Source organism: Brassica napus, chromosome A9, assembly GCF_020379485.1.
Source record: "Brassica napus cultivar Da-Ae chromosome A9, Da-Ae, whole genome shotgun sequence".
Lineage (NCBI taxonomy): Eukaryota > Viridiplantae > Streptophyta > Magnoliopsida > Brassicales > Brassicaceae > Brassica > Brassica napus.
In genome coordinates this window covers 8,138,175-8,153,386 of record NC_063442.1, presented here as the reverse complement: position 1 = coordinate 8,153,386, position 15,212 = coordinate 8,138,175, and the positions used below count along the sequence as shown (strand labels likewise).

The 15,212-nt window shown below is 32.4% G+C and overlaps 3 protein-coding genes across 3 annotated transcripts; 2 read left to right on the top strand and 1 right to left on the bottom strand.

Moving 5' to 3' along the window:
• The first annotated feature begins 7,253 nt into the window (after positions 1 to 7,253).
• On the top strand, positions 7,254 to 9,745 carry LOC106452668 (regulatory protein NPR1). The gene is made up of 3 exons (XM_048739717.1): positions 7,254 to 8,622; positions 8,967 to 9,152; positions 9,259 to 9,745. The coding sequence occupies exons 1-3, from the start codon at positions 7,371 to 7,373 to the stop codon at positions 9,531 to 9,533; spliced, it is 1,713 nt and encodes a 570-aa protein (XP_048595674.1). The 5' UTR covers positions 7,254 to 7,370; the 3' UTR covers positions 9,534 to 9,745.
• A 3,663-nt stretch (positions 9,746 to 13,408) lies between these two features.
• LOC106452649 (ubiquitin-conjugating enzyme E2 28) lies at positions 13,409 to 14,642 on the bottom strand. The gene is made up of 4 exons (XM_013894812.3): positions 14,403 to 14,642; positions 14,013 to 14,140; positions 13,838 to 13,942; positions 13,409 to 13,758 (listed from the first exon to the last, which is right to left on the bottom strand). Exons 1-4 carry the CDS (start codon positions 14,470 to 14,472, stop codon positions 13,615 to 13,617), a joined length of 447 nt encoding a protein of 148 aa, XP_013750266.2. The 5' UTR covers positions 14,473 to 14,642; the 3' UTR covers positions 13,409 to 13,614.
• Positions 14,643 to 14,779: 137 nt separating this feature from the next.
• LOC106452659 (mitochondrial import receptor subunit TOM7-2) lies at positions 14,780 to 15,197 on the top strand. Its single transcript, XM_013894824.3, has one exon. It carries the CDS (start codon positions 14,825 to 14,827, stop codon positions 15,038 to 15,040), a length of 216 nt encoding a protein of 71 aa, XP_013750278.2. The 5' UTR covers positions 14,780 to 14,824; the 3' UTR covers positions 15,041 to 15,197.
• The last annotated feature ends 15 nt before the right edge of the window (positions 15,198 to 15,212 follow it).

Below are 15,212 nucleotides of genomic sequence, written 5' to 3'. Positions count from 1 at the left end.
TTTTATTTGTTAACTTGTTTGAGTGTGTATTCAGTTACTATGGAGGTATTTCACAATATAATTATACAATTCAATGTTTTATTTACTTTGATTAATATAATATGTAAAGTTGGGTTAGGTTAGAACATTATTTTTTGCTTTTGATTTAGTTTGAGATTTTGTAGGTTTTGGTAATTTTAATAATTTTGTTTAATAACATCACTTTGTATTAGCAGTTATATATATATATATAATTAAAAAAAATTTAAAGATAATAATCTATTTTAAAATAATAAGATATTGACATTGTTATCGAAAATAATATTTTAAAATTAATAAAAGATAAAAGTTAAAAGATTCATAAGCATATCATAAATTTAATGTTTGACTTCAAAATTTTGATCTTTAAGTTTAATAGTACATTTATCAATAAAATATCTATAAAAAAAGAATTATGTCCGCATGTGCGGGCAAAACACCTAGTTACCATGTAAATTCAGTAATCGTTAGTAAAATTCAATAGCCCATTTGATTAATTTCACATTTTTGTCACGCACACTAAATTTATTATCACTCTTGTGTATTTACAGCTTATTAACCTTTTTACTTATTTTTTTAAAAAAATTTGAACGTATCGTCGGAACTTATATTTCACCATTTTTCATTTGCTAAACGGTTACGTAAAATATTACGATTGCTACAAATATTCCATCTACGAGAACAAGATCATACACTCTTAAAAAATATTAAACAAACCCATACTCATATATTAGTATGTTGATATGTTCAAAATTCCAAAAAAGTCAATATTTTGGTCTATGTAAATATTAACTACTCTTTCAATAAAAAACACTATTATTTTTGGAGTGCATAACTTATGAAGTTTAATATACTACCAGTACTGCAATTCAAAAATTAGACTAGAATAAATTAATAAATAGTATCAAATATATTACCATTCCAAAATTAGTACGAACAAAAGATGTGTTACCAATGAGTTATACCGAATTTGATCACTATGTGCTAACCAGCTTAATATTTCACAAAATAACTAACTTCAAATTTTGAGCGTTAAAAAATATCTTAAAACCATCATAAAATTAATTTTCAAATCTAAAATAAATAAAATATAAACTTATAATAGGTGAGTAATAAAAAAACTAATATTGTCATTTCAATTGATTTTGTTTTCCCTTTCTATTACTATTTTTTCATTTTTTGAATGACATATAAAAAAAATTCATCAAAGTCTAAGGAATCACAAGCTTATTCACTTTTATGTAACATTAAAATTATCTGAGTAATTTAATCAAATGTTTAAAAAATGTGTTATCAGAATTTTTTGGTTTTTATCGGATCAACCGGTATCGGACGCAGGTTAATAGGGAATTTTTAGATTTTTACCGTATTTTTACCATATTTTGTGTTATACTATATGCAGGTCACTGGATCAATCGGTTCGACCAAAAGTCTACATTAGATATGAAAACACTATGAAAATACTGTTTGAAACTCGAACATTATAATAGAACAACTTTTAAATTACTTATTTCTAATAAAAAATAATAAATTGATTCAAATTTTATCAAACGGTCAACAAAAATAATCCACGCTTTTAAGCACGGATAAAAATCTAGTAATAAACTTAAAATATTATTTCTTCATCATTATCAAAAGAGAAAGAATACTCTGTTTTAGCTAATTTTGCTTTTAACTAATGAGATGGGAGTTGTTCTGTCAGAGTCTTCTTAACAAGGGGAAACCTAAGAAGGGAGAGAGAGATGCAATTAGTAAAATCAATACTGATGAAGAGATAAGGGTTACTACATATAAGAGATAAGGGTTACTACATATAACTGAGTTTGGAATTCTAGAAGACAATTTAGGATTCTGGGGCATTAAAAGGTTAGAAATAAAGACTAGCCTGGTACTAAGCTACCTCTTGATGGTAAATTTAACTCTTCTTGTCTCATCAGAGTTTCATAAGCCGCTTGGTCCTAATAAGAAACTGATTTTAGAGAACATGAAACTTGCAAGGTTTTAGTTTTGGTGATTTTGTTGTTTAAACATGGTTTTCAATTTACCTTCGTATTGGCCCTAAGCTCCGGTTCAAGGGAGTCTACACCGCAAAAGCATCTCAGATGGCTATTATTAGAGAGCTCCAATTTTCTCCTCAAGGTCAATTAATTTCTTCAGCAGAGAATAGGCGATATGGGCTTCCTAGCGTTTCCTTATTAGGATTCTTGATCACAACACGGTATGATATTGTGTGGAAGAATTTGAGAATCGCCATGAAAATCACTAGGATACGAGCAGTAAAGATTTCCTGATCATACGGAGGGGCGAATCTATTTATTTACTGTATGTACTATTGGTAATAAAAATTAGAAGTGCATCAATGAAATTTGAACTTCACTTATTAAGGGTGCACAAACTGACATTTACCATCTACTCCACCAAAATATTTTTAGATATAAAATTTTGACTTTTAAATTATTTATGGGTGCACGTGCCATCCCACCACATAAGATGGCTTCGCCCATGATCATACGAGAGAAGCTAGCAAGAAAGAGAGAGATGTCAAAGTTGAAACCTGTCTAATTCACTTGAGAATAAAAGTAATATCGGACCACAAATGTCTCTGTAAAATCATTGCAATAAAAATTCTGCTCTCATTGATTTTTCAAATGGTTTCTTTATTGTTTTTCTAAGTAAGCATGGTTTGCATGTGTTAACATCAGCTTGGGTGAGTGAAACAAGAAGGCCTTCTCTAGTAAATTTATTCAATTGATTAACACCAGTGTCACCAACTCAAGAAATTAATGTGACATGGAAAACAATGATCAACATGATTACCAATAATGATTGTGGTACAATTATGTACAAGGAAACCATCACCAGCACGACTAGAACTAAAGAACACATACCCCTTAAAAGTATTTAAACATATATCACATAAGCTCAACAAAATCCTAACTTAAGTAAAGCCAAAAAACATACAAGATATCATATTATGTGAGAAAATTCTTGCCACCCATATATAGTTGGCAAGTGCTGATACTCAGTACCACAGCCTTGTAGTTATTTCCCACATACAACCATCTTGTATTTTTAGGTACCATTTGGTACTCAACAAATGCTTCAATTTTATTGTATATTGCTCTTTAGACTACAATCCACAAAAGAGGACATTCTCCGAGCACTACACAACTAGAAACATAAAGCATATTTGCAAGTAGAGACTAAGAATATTTTCCTTCCTCAGTGCATTCACAAACAAAGTGACCCAATAAGCTACAGTTGTAGTATTTCATATTGGTCTCATCCTTCTTGCCTTCAACGCTTTACATGTGGAACATTTCTTTTGCCTCTTAAGATAAGTTTGATCATGAGCATTATCTCTCTTGTTACCATTCTTGTATTTCAAGCCCAAGTTTAAATTTGCAAAGTTGGTCTCTAACTCAAAATGACATGATATATCTTCAAATATTTTAATATTGATATTAGACATCATCTAAACCTTCATATGATCCCAACTTTCATGTAACAAGCAGAGAGATATTTGGATAATCTGATCAACATTTTTATCTCTCTAATCATGTTTGAGATAATTCTAAGATGCTGCCTCGTCAAATGATTTGGACGCTTCTTATAGTCATTTAACTTTTGATTAAGTATCCAAAATTTAATCACCGACATGGCACCAAAAAAATTTTAAAAAGCTTTTTACATGCCTTTTGCAGTTTCATACTCTCCAAACTCACACATAAGATCATCATGCATACAACTCAACAATGTGACGAGAGCGATGCTATATATATATGTTTAGGCAATATATGCCTCTTGATCTCTCTCATGTTGAGTTGTATTAGCATGCTAAACCTCTTACATGAATAGAAAAGAAGTCTCTTTTATCTCTTCCTGCTCAAGGACATACTGAATATTTTGATACCAATTATCGTAATTATCGTCGTCAAGTTTTTCTCATCAGTCAAATTATCAATAATGTTCTTAAAAAGCATACTACATACACACCTAGAGACATTATATTTCTTTGTATACTCTATATAATATAATCTTGCAATGAACATAAATTAAATCATAGTAATCTGATTTAGTTACGCAATCAACCGATCACACATTCTTTGTAAATTTTTCTAATACAAAACAATATAGATAAAGATTAACCGCTCATATATGTTATTCAAATAAAATGATAGCAAATATATAATAAAAACATTTATACTAGTATCATATATAGCATTTTATATGTAGTGAGTAATCTATATAATATTTTATAAGTCAAACTTATATTTTATAAATAATATAAGCATAATTTATAATAAAAAACATATCCATATAATAATTATTTTTAATGGTAAAGTCTTATAAAAATATAAGTAAAAAAGCGTATATAATTACATTTAGATAGAAAATATTCTATGAATAAAATATAGTTTTTGAAAATATTAAAAAATAATTAAATTATAAGTATAAATATGGATTCACTCTAGTAGTTAATAAAGTTCAAGTAAAAGATAATGGATACTAAGGAATTTCATTAAGCGAAATAATAATAATAATAATAATAATAATAATAATAATAAGGAATTGCATTACTTACGTTTAATCCATACATAATATTAGTCCACTAGTTGATGTCCCGCACCTTGTATAGATTAATATCTATATATATATACCTAATAATTTTTAATTCCCGTGTTCATTTTATTAAAAAATATTAAATTAGATACAATTTTTAATTAATACTATAAACATAAAACTTCAATATTCACATTGATAATCTATATATTAAATTATATTCTTTTGTTTCATAATTTTATTTATGGGATGTAAATTTTGGATCAAAACTTTTTCTACAGAAATAATCAAATCATGAAATTTGGATTTGAAATTAAACATTTATTATATTTGGACTGAAAAAAATCAAATAGCACTGAAAAAAATTATAAACAATTACAACTCATAAAACGTCAACAAAATAACAATATTTTAGATGTGTTCAGTCCGGTAAAACCGAAGATTTGGTAGTACCGAATAAATCGAATGGATGTTATTTGGTAGTACCGAATAAATCGAATGGATGTTATTTTAAAAAACCAGCAGAATATAGATATGGTTCAGTATATTAGCCGATCCAACCGAATAAACTGAAGAAACCAATTAATTAAAAATATGTTAGTATACTTATATATAAATTTTATAATAATTTGTATCTGGATCAATATTTCAAATAAGAATTAGAGAAACTGTTATGATATTAGTCATTAAATCATAAACTAAACTAGATTTTGACCCGCGCTTTCCAAGCACGGGTTTTTTGGATTATATTATAATATAAAGTCTTATTATATCGAAAAATATAATTTTTAACAGTTATATAATCTATGAATTAGTTTATTTGATATTTTATATGTACGCTTTTACGTAAGTTTTTTTAGGCATGAGAATTATATCTGGATCAAAAAAACACACCGAACCGACCCGGAAATATATGTTTAGTTCAGGTCCAGAGAACATAACCTATTAGGATTTATTTTGGATCCGCATGTCTTTGTTTGAGTCCGGATCATACCCTAGACCCAATCATAAATATGTTGTGTTTATTTGGTATATTTGGATATTTTGAATATGTTTCCGGAATTATGAATATTTTTTTTTAGGTTTTTGGTTTACGATTATAGTTTTTGATTTCAGATAAATTTTTAAATTTAAAAAAATTTAGGTATCTGGATAAAATTTTGGGTATTTTCAATTCAGTGTCAGATTTTGAATAAGATTTTGAATTTTTGGATATTTGTTTGGAGTTTCAATTACTTTTTGAGTTTCAGATATTTTTCAGATTTTTTTAGATATTTCGAATCTTTTTAGGATCCTAAATACCCTAATAGATGTGGACCCATTACGTCCATATCGGGTCCAACAACTTTTGATATAGATTTTTAACGTTATTGTACAAAAACATGGTTGATGAAATATTTTTAGAAAACTTATTTTTAAATATGAAAATATCTATCAAACTATAGACGGTTGAAAGTTTAGAATATAATATGAGATTTTATTGGGAAAATTTATATATGATATGATTACGTTATTATAAAGGAAAGAAGAAGTTAGAATGTACACATATATGTCGTGTAACTTCTCTTGCTTTAAATTATATATTATATGATAAAAGTGATAATATAAAACATTAGTTTCATTGTTTTTACGATTAAAAGTCAAAAATGGTAAATATAGTAATAGTAATAATTAAGATTTAAGAGTGGTATTTGAATAAATAAAAGAATTGAATAAATTATTGTTAGAGAAATATATGGTAACATATTGTTAGTCTAAGTTTAAAGTAAGACCAAAAATGATGAGTTAAATAAAAGGATCCAAACAACACGATAATAATAATAATAATAATAATAATAATAATAATAATAATAATAATAATAATAATAATAATAATAATAATAATAATAATAATAATAATAATAATAATAATAATAATAATAAGGAATTGCATTACTTACGTTTAATCCATACGTAATATTAGTCCACTAGTTGATGTCCCGCACCTTGTATGGATTAATATCTATATATATATATATATATACCTAATAATTTTTAATTCTCGTGTTCATTTTATTAAAAATATTAAATTAGATACAATTTTTAATTAATACTATAAACATAAAACTTCAATATTCACATTGATAATATATATATTAAATTATATTCTTTTGTTTCATAGTTTTATTTATGGGATGTAAATTTTGGATCAATACTTTTTCTACAGAAATAATCAAATCATGAAATTTGGATTTGAAATTAAACATTTATTATATTTGGACTGAAAAAAATCAAATAGCACTGAAAAAAATTATAAACAATTACAACTCATAAAATGTCAACAAATAACAATATTTTAGAGGTGTTCAGTCCGGTAAAACCTTTAGATTTGGTAGTACCGAATAAATCGAATGGATGTTATTTGGTAGTACCGAATAAATCGAATGGATGTTATTTTAAAAAACCAGCAGAATATAGATATGGTTCAGTATATTAGCCGATCCAACCGAATAAACTAAAGAAACCAATTAATTAAAAATATGTTAGTATACTTATGTATAAATTTTATAATAATTTGTATCTGGATCAATATTTCAAATAAGAATTAGAGAAACTGTTATGATATTAGTCATTAAATCATAAACTAAATATGTTTAACCCATACGTAATATTAGTCCATTAATTTCTTTGACGGTCCTTTGTAGGAAATTTAACCGTTCATCTCTCTCTCTCTCTCTCTCACCACCACTCTTTCTGATTGACTTGACTCTGGTCTCTTTGTCTCCCTAACTCTAAGTTATCTTCCGTCGATGGATTCCTTTGCTGGATTCGGCAATTCTTATGAATTCAGCAGCACTAGCTTCTTCTTCACCGCACCCACCGACTCATCTATTCTTTATGCCCCCACCGCACCCGATGCATCGGCGCTACGACTTCTCTCCAACAGCCTCGAGTCCGTCTTTGACTCGCCGGAGTCTTTCTACAGCGACGCCAAGCTTGTCCTCTCCGGCGGACGGGAAGTATCCTTCCACCGCGTTCTTCTCGCAGCGAGGAGCCCCTTCTTCAGAAACGCGCTGACCACCGCCGTCGTGAAGCTCGAGCTGAAGGAGATCGCCAAGGATCACGTCGTCGGCGTTGACTCGGTGGTCGCCGTTTTAGCGTACATTTACAGCGGCAGAGTGAAGCCGCCGCCGAAAGGAGTCTCCGAATGCGCAGACGAGAGTTGCTGCCACGTGTCCTGCCGGCCGGCGGTGGACTTCATGGTGGAGGTTCTGTATTTAGCTTCCGTCTTCGAGATTCATGAACTAGCTACGCTCTACCAGAGGCATTTACTGGACGTTGTAGACAAAGTTGTTGTAATAGAGGACACGTTGATCGTACTCAAGCTTTCGAGTATATGTGGTGAAACTTGCAAGAAGCTAACAGATAAATGCTTAGAGATTATTGTCAAGTCTGATGTCGACTTAGTTACTCTTGACAAGTCATTGCCGCAACACATCGTCAAAGAGATAGTTAAACTCCGTAACGATCTCGGCTTTGAGGTGCCTGAGCTAGAGAAACATGTCTTGAATATATACAAGGCGCTTGACTCTGATGACGTCGAGCTTGTTAAAATGCTTTTGACTGAAGGCCACACTAATCTTGATGATGCCTGCGCTCTTCATTTCGCTGTTAAGTATTGCGATGTCAAGACCGCGAATGATCTCCTTGACCTAGAGATTGCCGATGTCAACCTCAGGAATCCAAGGGGGTACACGGTGCTTCATGTTGCCGCCATGCGCAAGGAGCCTGATCTGATACTATCTCTATTGACAAAAGGGTCACGTGCATCGGAAACGTGTTTGGAAGGTAGAACGGCTCTCTTGATTGCGAAGCAAGTCACTATGGCGGCTGAATATAATAATCTTGCGGAGCAATGCAAGCCTTCTCTGAAAGGTAGGATATGCGTAGAGATACTAGAGCAAGCGGACAAAGGAGATCCATTTCCTAGAGATGTTTCTCCCTCTCTTGCAATGGCGGACCATGAACTCAAGATGAGGCTGCTCGATCTTGAAAACAGAGGTGGTATTCTCTTACTCATTTATGTTTGAATCGAATTCTTTATAACTCTATTAAGAAAGCGAGTAAAATTAATTCATCTACACTTAGGTTTTAGAGTCAAGAGTTGGATAGAGTTTGGGAAGTGGGGTTTATGGTTCGAATAAATATATAAATAACTGTTTATTTTTTTATAAAAAGAATTCAAAAACAATTTTCATAAAGAACATTTTTTAAAATGAAAAAGATATTTTTCAAAATATTTTAATAAATGTAAACATAAACAATGGTACCAACAATGTTGTAAATTTGAAAATTCTCCATGAAATTAATGATAAAACTATACTTTGTATCCACTTACTGTTTAGTTGCACTGGCTCAACGTCTCTTCCCTACGGAAGCACAAGTTGCAATGAATATCGCCCAAGTGAAGGGAACATCCGAGTTCACTGTGTCTAGCCTCGACCCTGACTATCTCGTTGGTGCAAAGAGAACATCACCTTTTAAAATCCTAGAAGAGCATCAAAGCAGATTAAAAGCGCTTTCTAAAACTGGTATGGATCTTTTAAACATAGTTATTTTATTTTTTTACTTGTAATAGATAAACGGAAAGAAACCATGTCATCAGTGACCTTGTTCTCTTTGTTTAACAATCATCAGTGGAACTGGGGAAACGCTTCTTCCCACGATGTTCGGCAGTACTTGATCAGATTATGGACTGTGACGATTTGACTCAGCTGGCTTGCGGAGAAGGCGACACTCCTGAGAAAAGACTACAAAAGAAGCAGAGGTACATGGAAATACAGGAGACTGTGAAGAAGGCCTTTACTGAGGACAAGGAGGAACATGGTAATTCCTCTCTCTCAGCTTCTTCTTCTTCCACGTTCAAATCAATAGCTAGAAAGAGGTCTAAACTCTACCATCGGCGTCGCTGAGACTCTTGGGGTAATTTTTTCGATGTACCATATATTATTCTGTTTTCATGATTGCTTACTGTCTATAGTTACCGTCATATAGTTTTTTTTTTGGGGTCAAAGGCATCATATATTTTATTCTTCATAAACATCCTGTATTTTAGATGCAGGTGTGTCGGAAAAAAAAATGATGTAACATTTTGAACCAGAATTAAGCAAATTTGTGATGTATATATGCTTATGTACCATAACAATTACCCGTGATGGTGTTACAGAGTTTACAAGAATCAAAGTGTGAAAAAATGACAAGTTGCTGGCCTATTTGGTTCAGAAGTGTAAGAATACTTATTGAACTATATAAGTGTTAAAAATGGTATAGGTTATGCAAAATTACTCCTGAGATGGATTCGGCAGAGACTGACACTTGATTATGCAAATTACTCCTGAGATGATTTCCTTATATATTACTGCTGAGATGGAGTCCGCAGAGATTGACACTTGTTTATGCAAAATCTATCTTTCAGTTATAAAGGGAACCCCAAAAAGTAAATACAAGGCTCTTGTCAAAGTGGGATGAATGAATTATCATATCCTATACGTACTGAACTTACGTAAAATCGTATACGCAAACAATTAAGCAAAACTTATTTGAATAAATCTCATAATTGCGAATATTCAACGCTCCAAATCTTCATATCAGTGGCGTTGACTAAGATCCACTCGTAATCTCCAGCTGGCAAGGAGGGGAAAGGAATGATAATGAGAGCTTCAGAAGCACGTTCCATTTTTCATGAGAAAAAAGACAGAGTGGCCTTTATAAGCTCGCCTGAAGCGTGTTTCACAATTATCAGGCATACCCATTCGCATCAATTTGTGTTGACTGAGATCAATTTGTAATACATATCCAGCTTGTAAGGAATAAATAAATGTAAAAAAGTGTTCAACATGACGAGTGGAGAACAAAAGAAAAAATGGATAGCTCATCGTCAACCAAAGCTGTAGTCCTGACGGGATCTAAGTCGAGCAATGACAGCACCTTCACCATCATGAAATCTTCCGACGGACTTTACAAGATTCCTTTCGGCAGTGCTGACAAACCAATGGAACTCGGTTTAGAAAAGTTAGATGACCGTGGTACATGGGTGTTAGCATTGTCGAACGGAAATCATTCTCGCTTAGGCTTTTCTTTCCACCTGGTGGTTCCGTCTTAAGAACGGAACTCGGTTTTAAACATGTTCCGCCTTCTGCCGGCTACTCTTTGTATCTGTCTTTTCATGGTGATGTTTCATTTCATATCAAACATCAGTGTGAGATTTTTTTCTTTTGATGTGATGTTTCATTTTAAAGAGTTGATGATGATAATTCATAATAATAATTGTAGAAGAATACTTTTAGTTTTAGAATACCACGAATCTCAACCGCTGAAGAAACCATGTTTTGAGGAATAGAAAGATAATTCATTGGTCTCAATACATAGGTGACTGATAGATCTCAGATTAAATCCACTAAAAAATAGGGTACAAAATTTTGATTACGTGTATAATTAAGAAGTAATTTCGAGAAAAGTATACAGAGTACAAGTTAAGTATAAAAAGTGTATACTTTATTCATTATATGAGAAGATACAACTATGGAGAGTTAGGGGTATAAATTAACAAAAGAGTATGAGGATATTTAGATTTGAGACTTTAGGCTTGCTATGGAATAATTCGGATCCTCCACTTCTTGTTCCTGATTCTCCTTTTCATAGGTCTTGGTCTGGACCTGGCTCTGGTTCTTCCATAATTGTTTAGCATTGTTTTCAACCTTTATTAATTAGTTATTACATAGATAAAATACAAATGTGGAATCATTGATTCTTAGAAGCAAGAGAAAATGAGAAAGGTAGACAAAATGTTCCTAACTAGTAGTAAGCACTAATTGAAAGTGTGAAACTGTGAATACAAATTGAAAATGAGTCAAAGTCAAAGACTCTACTCAACGTATCTTCGATATAGGGTATGACTGGTTTTCCCGCTACCACCCGCAAACGCAGTTTTTGCGGTTGGTAGCGGTTGTTGGCGTTTTGCAACAATCGCTCAAATCGCTCCAAACCGCTTCAAACCGCTCCAAATCGCTCTGAACCTCATAAATTCAAAAGCTGGTTCCAGCTAGCGTTTGCGGTTGCAGGCGGTTGCGGGAGGATAAAAAAAATTCTTTTTTTTCTAAAACAATATAAATACAAAAATAAAAATATTCAATAAAAAAAATTAAATTTGAATTATAAAAATGCTAAAATATATCTATTATATTTTAATTAATATTATAAAACTTTAAAATAAAAATATTTTCTATATTTTTAAAAATATTAAACTATAACTTTCTAAATATAAATTTATATTTATTATAATATTATTATTTTTGATATTTTTATAATTGTATAAAATGTAAATATTGTTAATTTATTATTTAACCGCTGCTGCATTTGGTAGTTAACCAGTCATAAGTATCCCGCAAACGCACCAATTTCTAACCGCAGAACCAGTCGTACAAATCTCTTAAAACCGCTAGAAACCGCAACCACCCGCATTCGCAAACTCCCGCAACCGCAACCGCAACCGCTGCGGTTGAACCAGTCAGACCCTATATAGTGTCTCGAACAAATGGTTCCGTGTTCCCATCACAATTGTTTAACATTTGGGGTCAGTAATACCACAAGACTTGAGATAAATGCTAAGGACATTGCTATCGAGGATACGAGTTTTAATAACATCACATAGACATGAATGGTGCTCTTTTAGCTGTTCACAGCATGCAGTCGACATCATCATTCTCTTAGCAATACCGTCGAAACAAACCTGAAGCGCATTTGTCGCACATGATTCTCCATTCCTCTTGGAACGACTTCCCTTGACAGCGATAGCTTTTGTCGGAGGAGGGAATGATGCCAAGAGTACGACGAATGCGATAAGCAACAATGCTACGATCTTCATGTATATATAATTGTTTGTTTGTATCTCTTTTTACCACCTTTTTGTTTTCTGGGTAAAAAATGTGAAGATCTGTTTAGGTATTTATTGGATAATCAAGGATTCATGTTGTATGGTATTGCGTAATAGACTCGATTCGCCTTATTTATCAACACGTACGCAATTAGCTATGTATATATATAGACTACATGCATGCAAAGTTCAATTACTTTTCCATAATAGGTTAAGAAATTTATAGAAATACTATTTAAATTTCGAATTGGTTACCAAAATGGTTTACAAATTATAGTAATTTCTTCTAATAAATAAGAAACTGTATAAAAACTGAAAAAAAAAAGAAGCACAGATTCTTTGGTATGGTGTCTCGATAATCTTTTACTGTGTTCAACATTTGGGGTTAGGCATACCACAAGACTTGAGACTAGAGCTAAGAACACTGGTATCGACCATACGAGATTTAATTATATCACACAGACATGTATGATGCTCTTTCAGACTCGCACAACATGCAGGCTTCACCGGCGCTCCACGAGCTATGCCATCAAAGCAAACCTTAACCGCACTTGTAAGACATGATTTCGCATTGCTCTTGGAACTTGTCGGAGGAGGGAATGATGCCAAGGCTATGACAAATGTGATAAGTAACAATGCTACCATCTTCATGTTTAGTTCTTCGTTTAGAGTTGTTTGGATACCTATTGTTGTTTAAGAAAAAATGTTTGAAAACTTGTTGAGGTATTTATTGAATAAACAATGATTCACATATCGTATGGTATTGCATAATAAACGCGTTTTATCTTGCTAAACAACATGAACGTGATTAGTATTGTGCAAATATAGCCTTGAGGTAAACAGCAAGTCAACTGGTTTGTTTGGTGTAGAAAATTATAGAAATATTATTTCTACATATTTTAAAAAAATTGAAAGGAAAAACAAAAGAAACAGGAAATAAATAGGAGAAGTAAATGTTTTTTTTTCTGGTTTAACAAGTGATATCAAAGAGCTTTGAAACAAAGAGATCAAACAATAACACAGGAATCAAACTTAATTTTATGGAAGATCCTTTGTAAAGTCCTCTCTCTCTCTCCCTCCCTCCCTTAAAACCGATTCTTGATGGATCAAAAGCACAAACTTTACCCCATAGCATATTTCTGAGTCCAGCTCCTAGCAGTAGACTCATACTTGGCTCTGTCGGTTTTATACATGTGAGCAATCTCTGGAACCAAAGGATCATCTGGGTTTGGATCCGTTAACAATGAACATATCGAAAGCAGAACCTAGAAAGTCACAAACACATTGGATTAAAATCAGAGTCCAGACTATTGTAAAAGAGTGTTGTTTTTTTTTTTAATTCACCTTGGATATGGTGAGTGCAGGACTCCATTGTTCTTTCAAAATGTCGAGGCAAATGCTTCCGTTGCTGTTGACATTAGGGTGAAACACCTTTGTCCTAAATGCAACCTGCATGAAGAAAAAGGCTCCTGAATCCAAAGCCAACAGAAGTCATCTAATGATTTAGATTATAAGTTACCTTTGGTGGTTTGAAAGGATAATCGGGAGGGAAGTGAATGGTTACGAGAAAGACTCCGCCTGAGTAAGGACTATCGGATGGACCCATTATTGTAGCTTGCCAATGAAACATGTCTTCCGCAACTGGGCCTTTGATGGTTTTCACAATTAATTGTTCATAGAAGACAAAATAGAAAGTTTAGTCTCTTTTAACAATAACATTAACTGAAAATACACACAACAAAACATAAAGCCTCGAGTTTTCAGATGCTATCTCCTTAGACTAGAATCAATTACTATAATCTCTTAAGATCAATTTCTCTATGACCATAAGATATCTTATGTTGCAACGACATGATTCAAGATCTACAATGGTTTTTATGTTGATTAAGATTTAAGAGAAGAGTCAAACCAGCACTGCAGGAGGAAGGAGGATCCTTGTGGAGATCCTTGAGCTCTTTCAAGATCCGCTTCGAAGCCATTTCTTGCTTTTCTTCACAGATCCTCCAAACTCGGTTCACTAGAGAGAGAGAAAGACTTCGAGACCCAACTTTTTGGTGGGGGGGGATTTATGCTTCTTTTTTTCTTTTCTTTTGTGCAAATTGCCAGCTATTTTCCAGCTAATGACAAAGTTTAAAGGGAAAATATCTTCTTCTTTTTTTCTTTTTTGAGCAACCCAAAGTATAAAATATCCAAAAAAAAAAAAAATCGAAAGCAGTATTGGAAACCTTCTGGCTGAGTTAGAGTATTTGCAAAAAGGAGGCTTTAAAAGGGCTTAAACCCTTGAGAAAAAAAGTCACCGCTTCCAAAACACTGACAAACAGATCAGACTCAATGGCGGCTAAGGCTTCGTTGAAGATTAAAGGGAAAGGAGGAAAAGGATCAAAGGAATCATCGTCATCAAAGTACGAGGTCTTCAAGGAGTGGACCAACTGGTCGCTGAAGAAAGCAAAGGTCGCGACTCACTATGGCTTCATCCCTCTCATCATCATCCTCGGCATGAAGTCAGATCCAAATACTCACATTTTCCAGCTTCTCAGCCCCGTCTAACCACTTGGCTTAGAAAAAATCTTCCTAATGTTTTAGTTGCTTTTGTTCTGTTTCTTTTTATAATATATATATGGAATGGGTTCAAAGTTAGTTTTGTTCTTTGCAAATCTACTGCGCTCTGAAACAATATATCAATAAAACAACATTCATGTTCAAATCGAATTTAAAAAAA

Excerpts from the sequence above, each read along its gene's own strand:
- LOC106452668 (XM_048739717.1), top strand. The coding sequence starts at position 7,371 with ATGGATTCCTTTGCTGGATTCGGCAATTCTTATGAATTCAGCAGCACT. Across the intron at positions 8,623-8,966 it reads GCTCGATCTTGAAAACAGAG|TTGCACTGGCTCAACGTCTC; the intron begins GTGGTATTCTCT and ends CTTACTGTTTAG. Across the intron at positions 9,153-9,258 it reads AAAAGCGCTTTCTAAAACTG|TGGAACTGGGGAAACGCTTC; the intron begins GTATGGATCTTT and ends AACAATCATCAG.
- LOC106452649 (XM_013894812.3), bottom strand. The coding sequence starts at position 14,472 with ATGGCTTCGAAGCGGATCTTGAAAGAGCTCAAGGATCTCCACAAGGAT. Across the intron at positions 14,141-14,402 it reads TCCTTCCTCCTGCAGTGCTG|GCCCAGTTGCGGAAGACATG; the intron begins GTTTGACTCTTC and ends AAACCATCAAAG. Across the intron at positions 13,759-13,837 it reads CTGCACTCACCATATCCAAG|GTTCTGCTTTCGATATGTTC; the intron begins GTGAATTAAAAA and ends GTGACTTTCTAG.
- LOC106452659 (XM_013894824.3), top strand. The coding sequence starts at position 14,825 with ATGGCGGCTAAGGCTTCGTTGAAGATTAAAGGGAAAGGAGGAAAAGGA.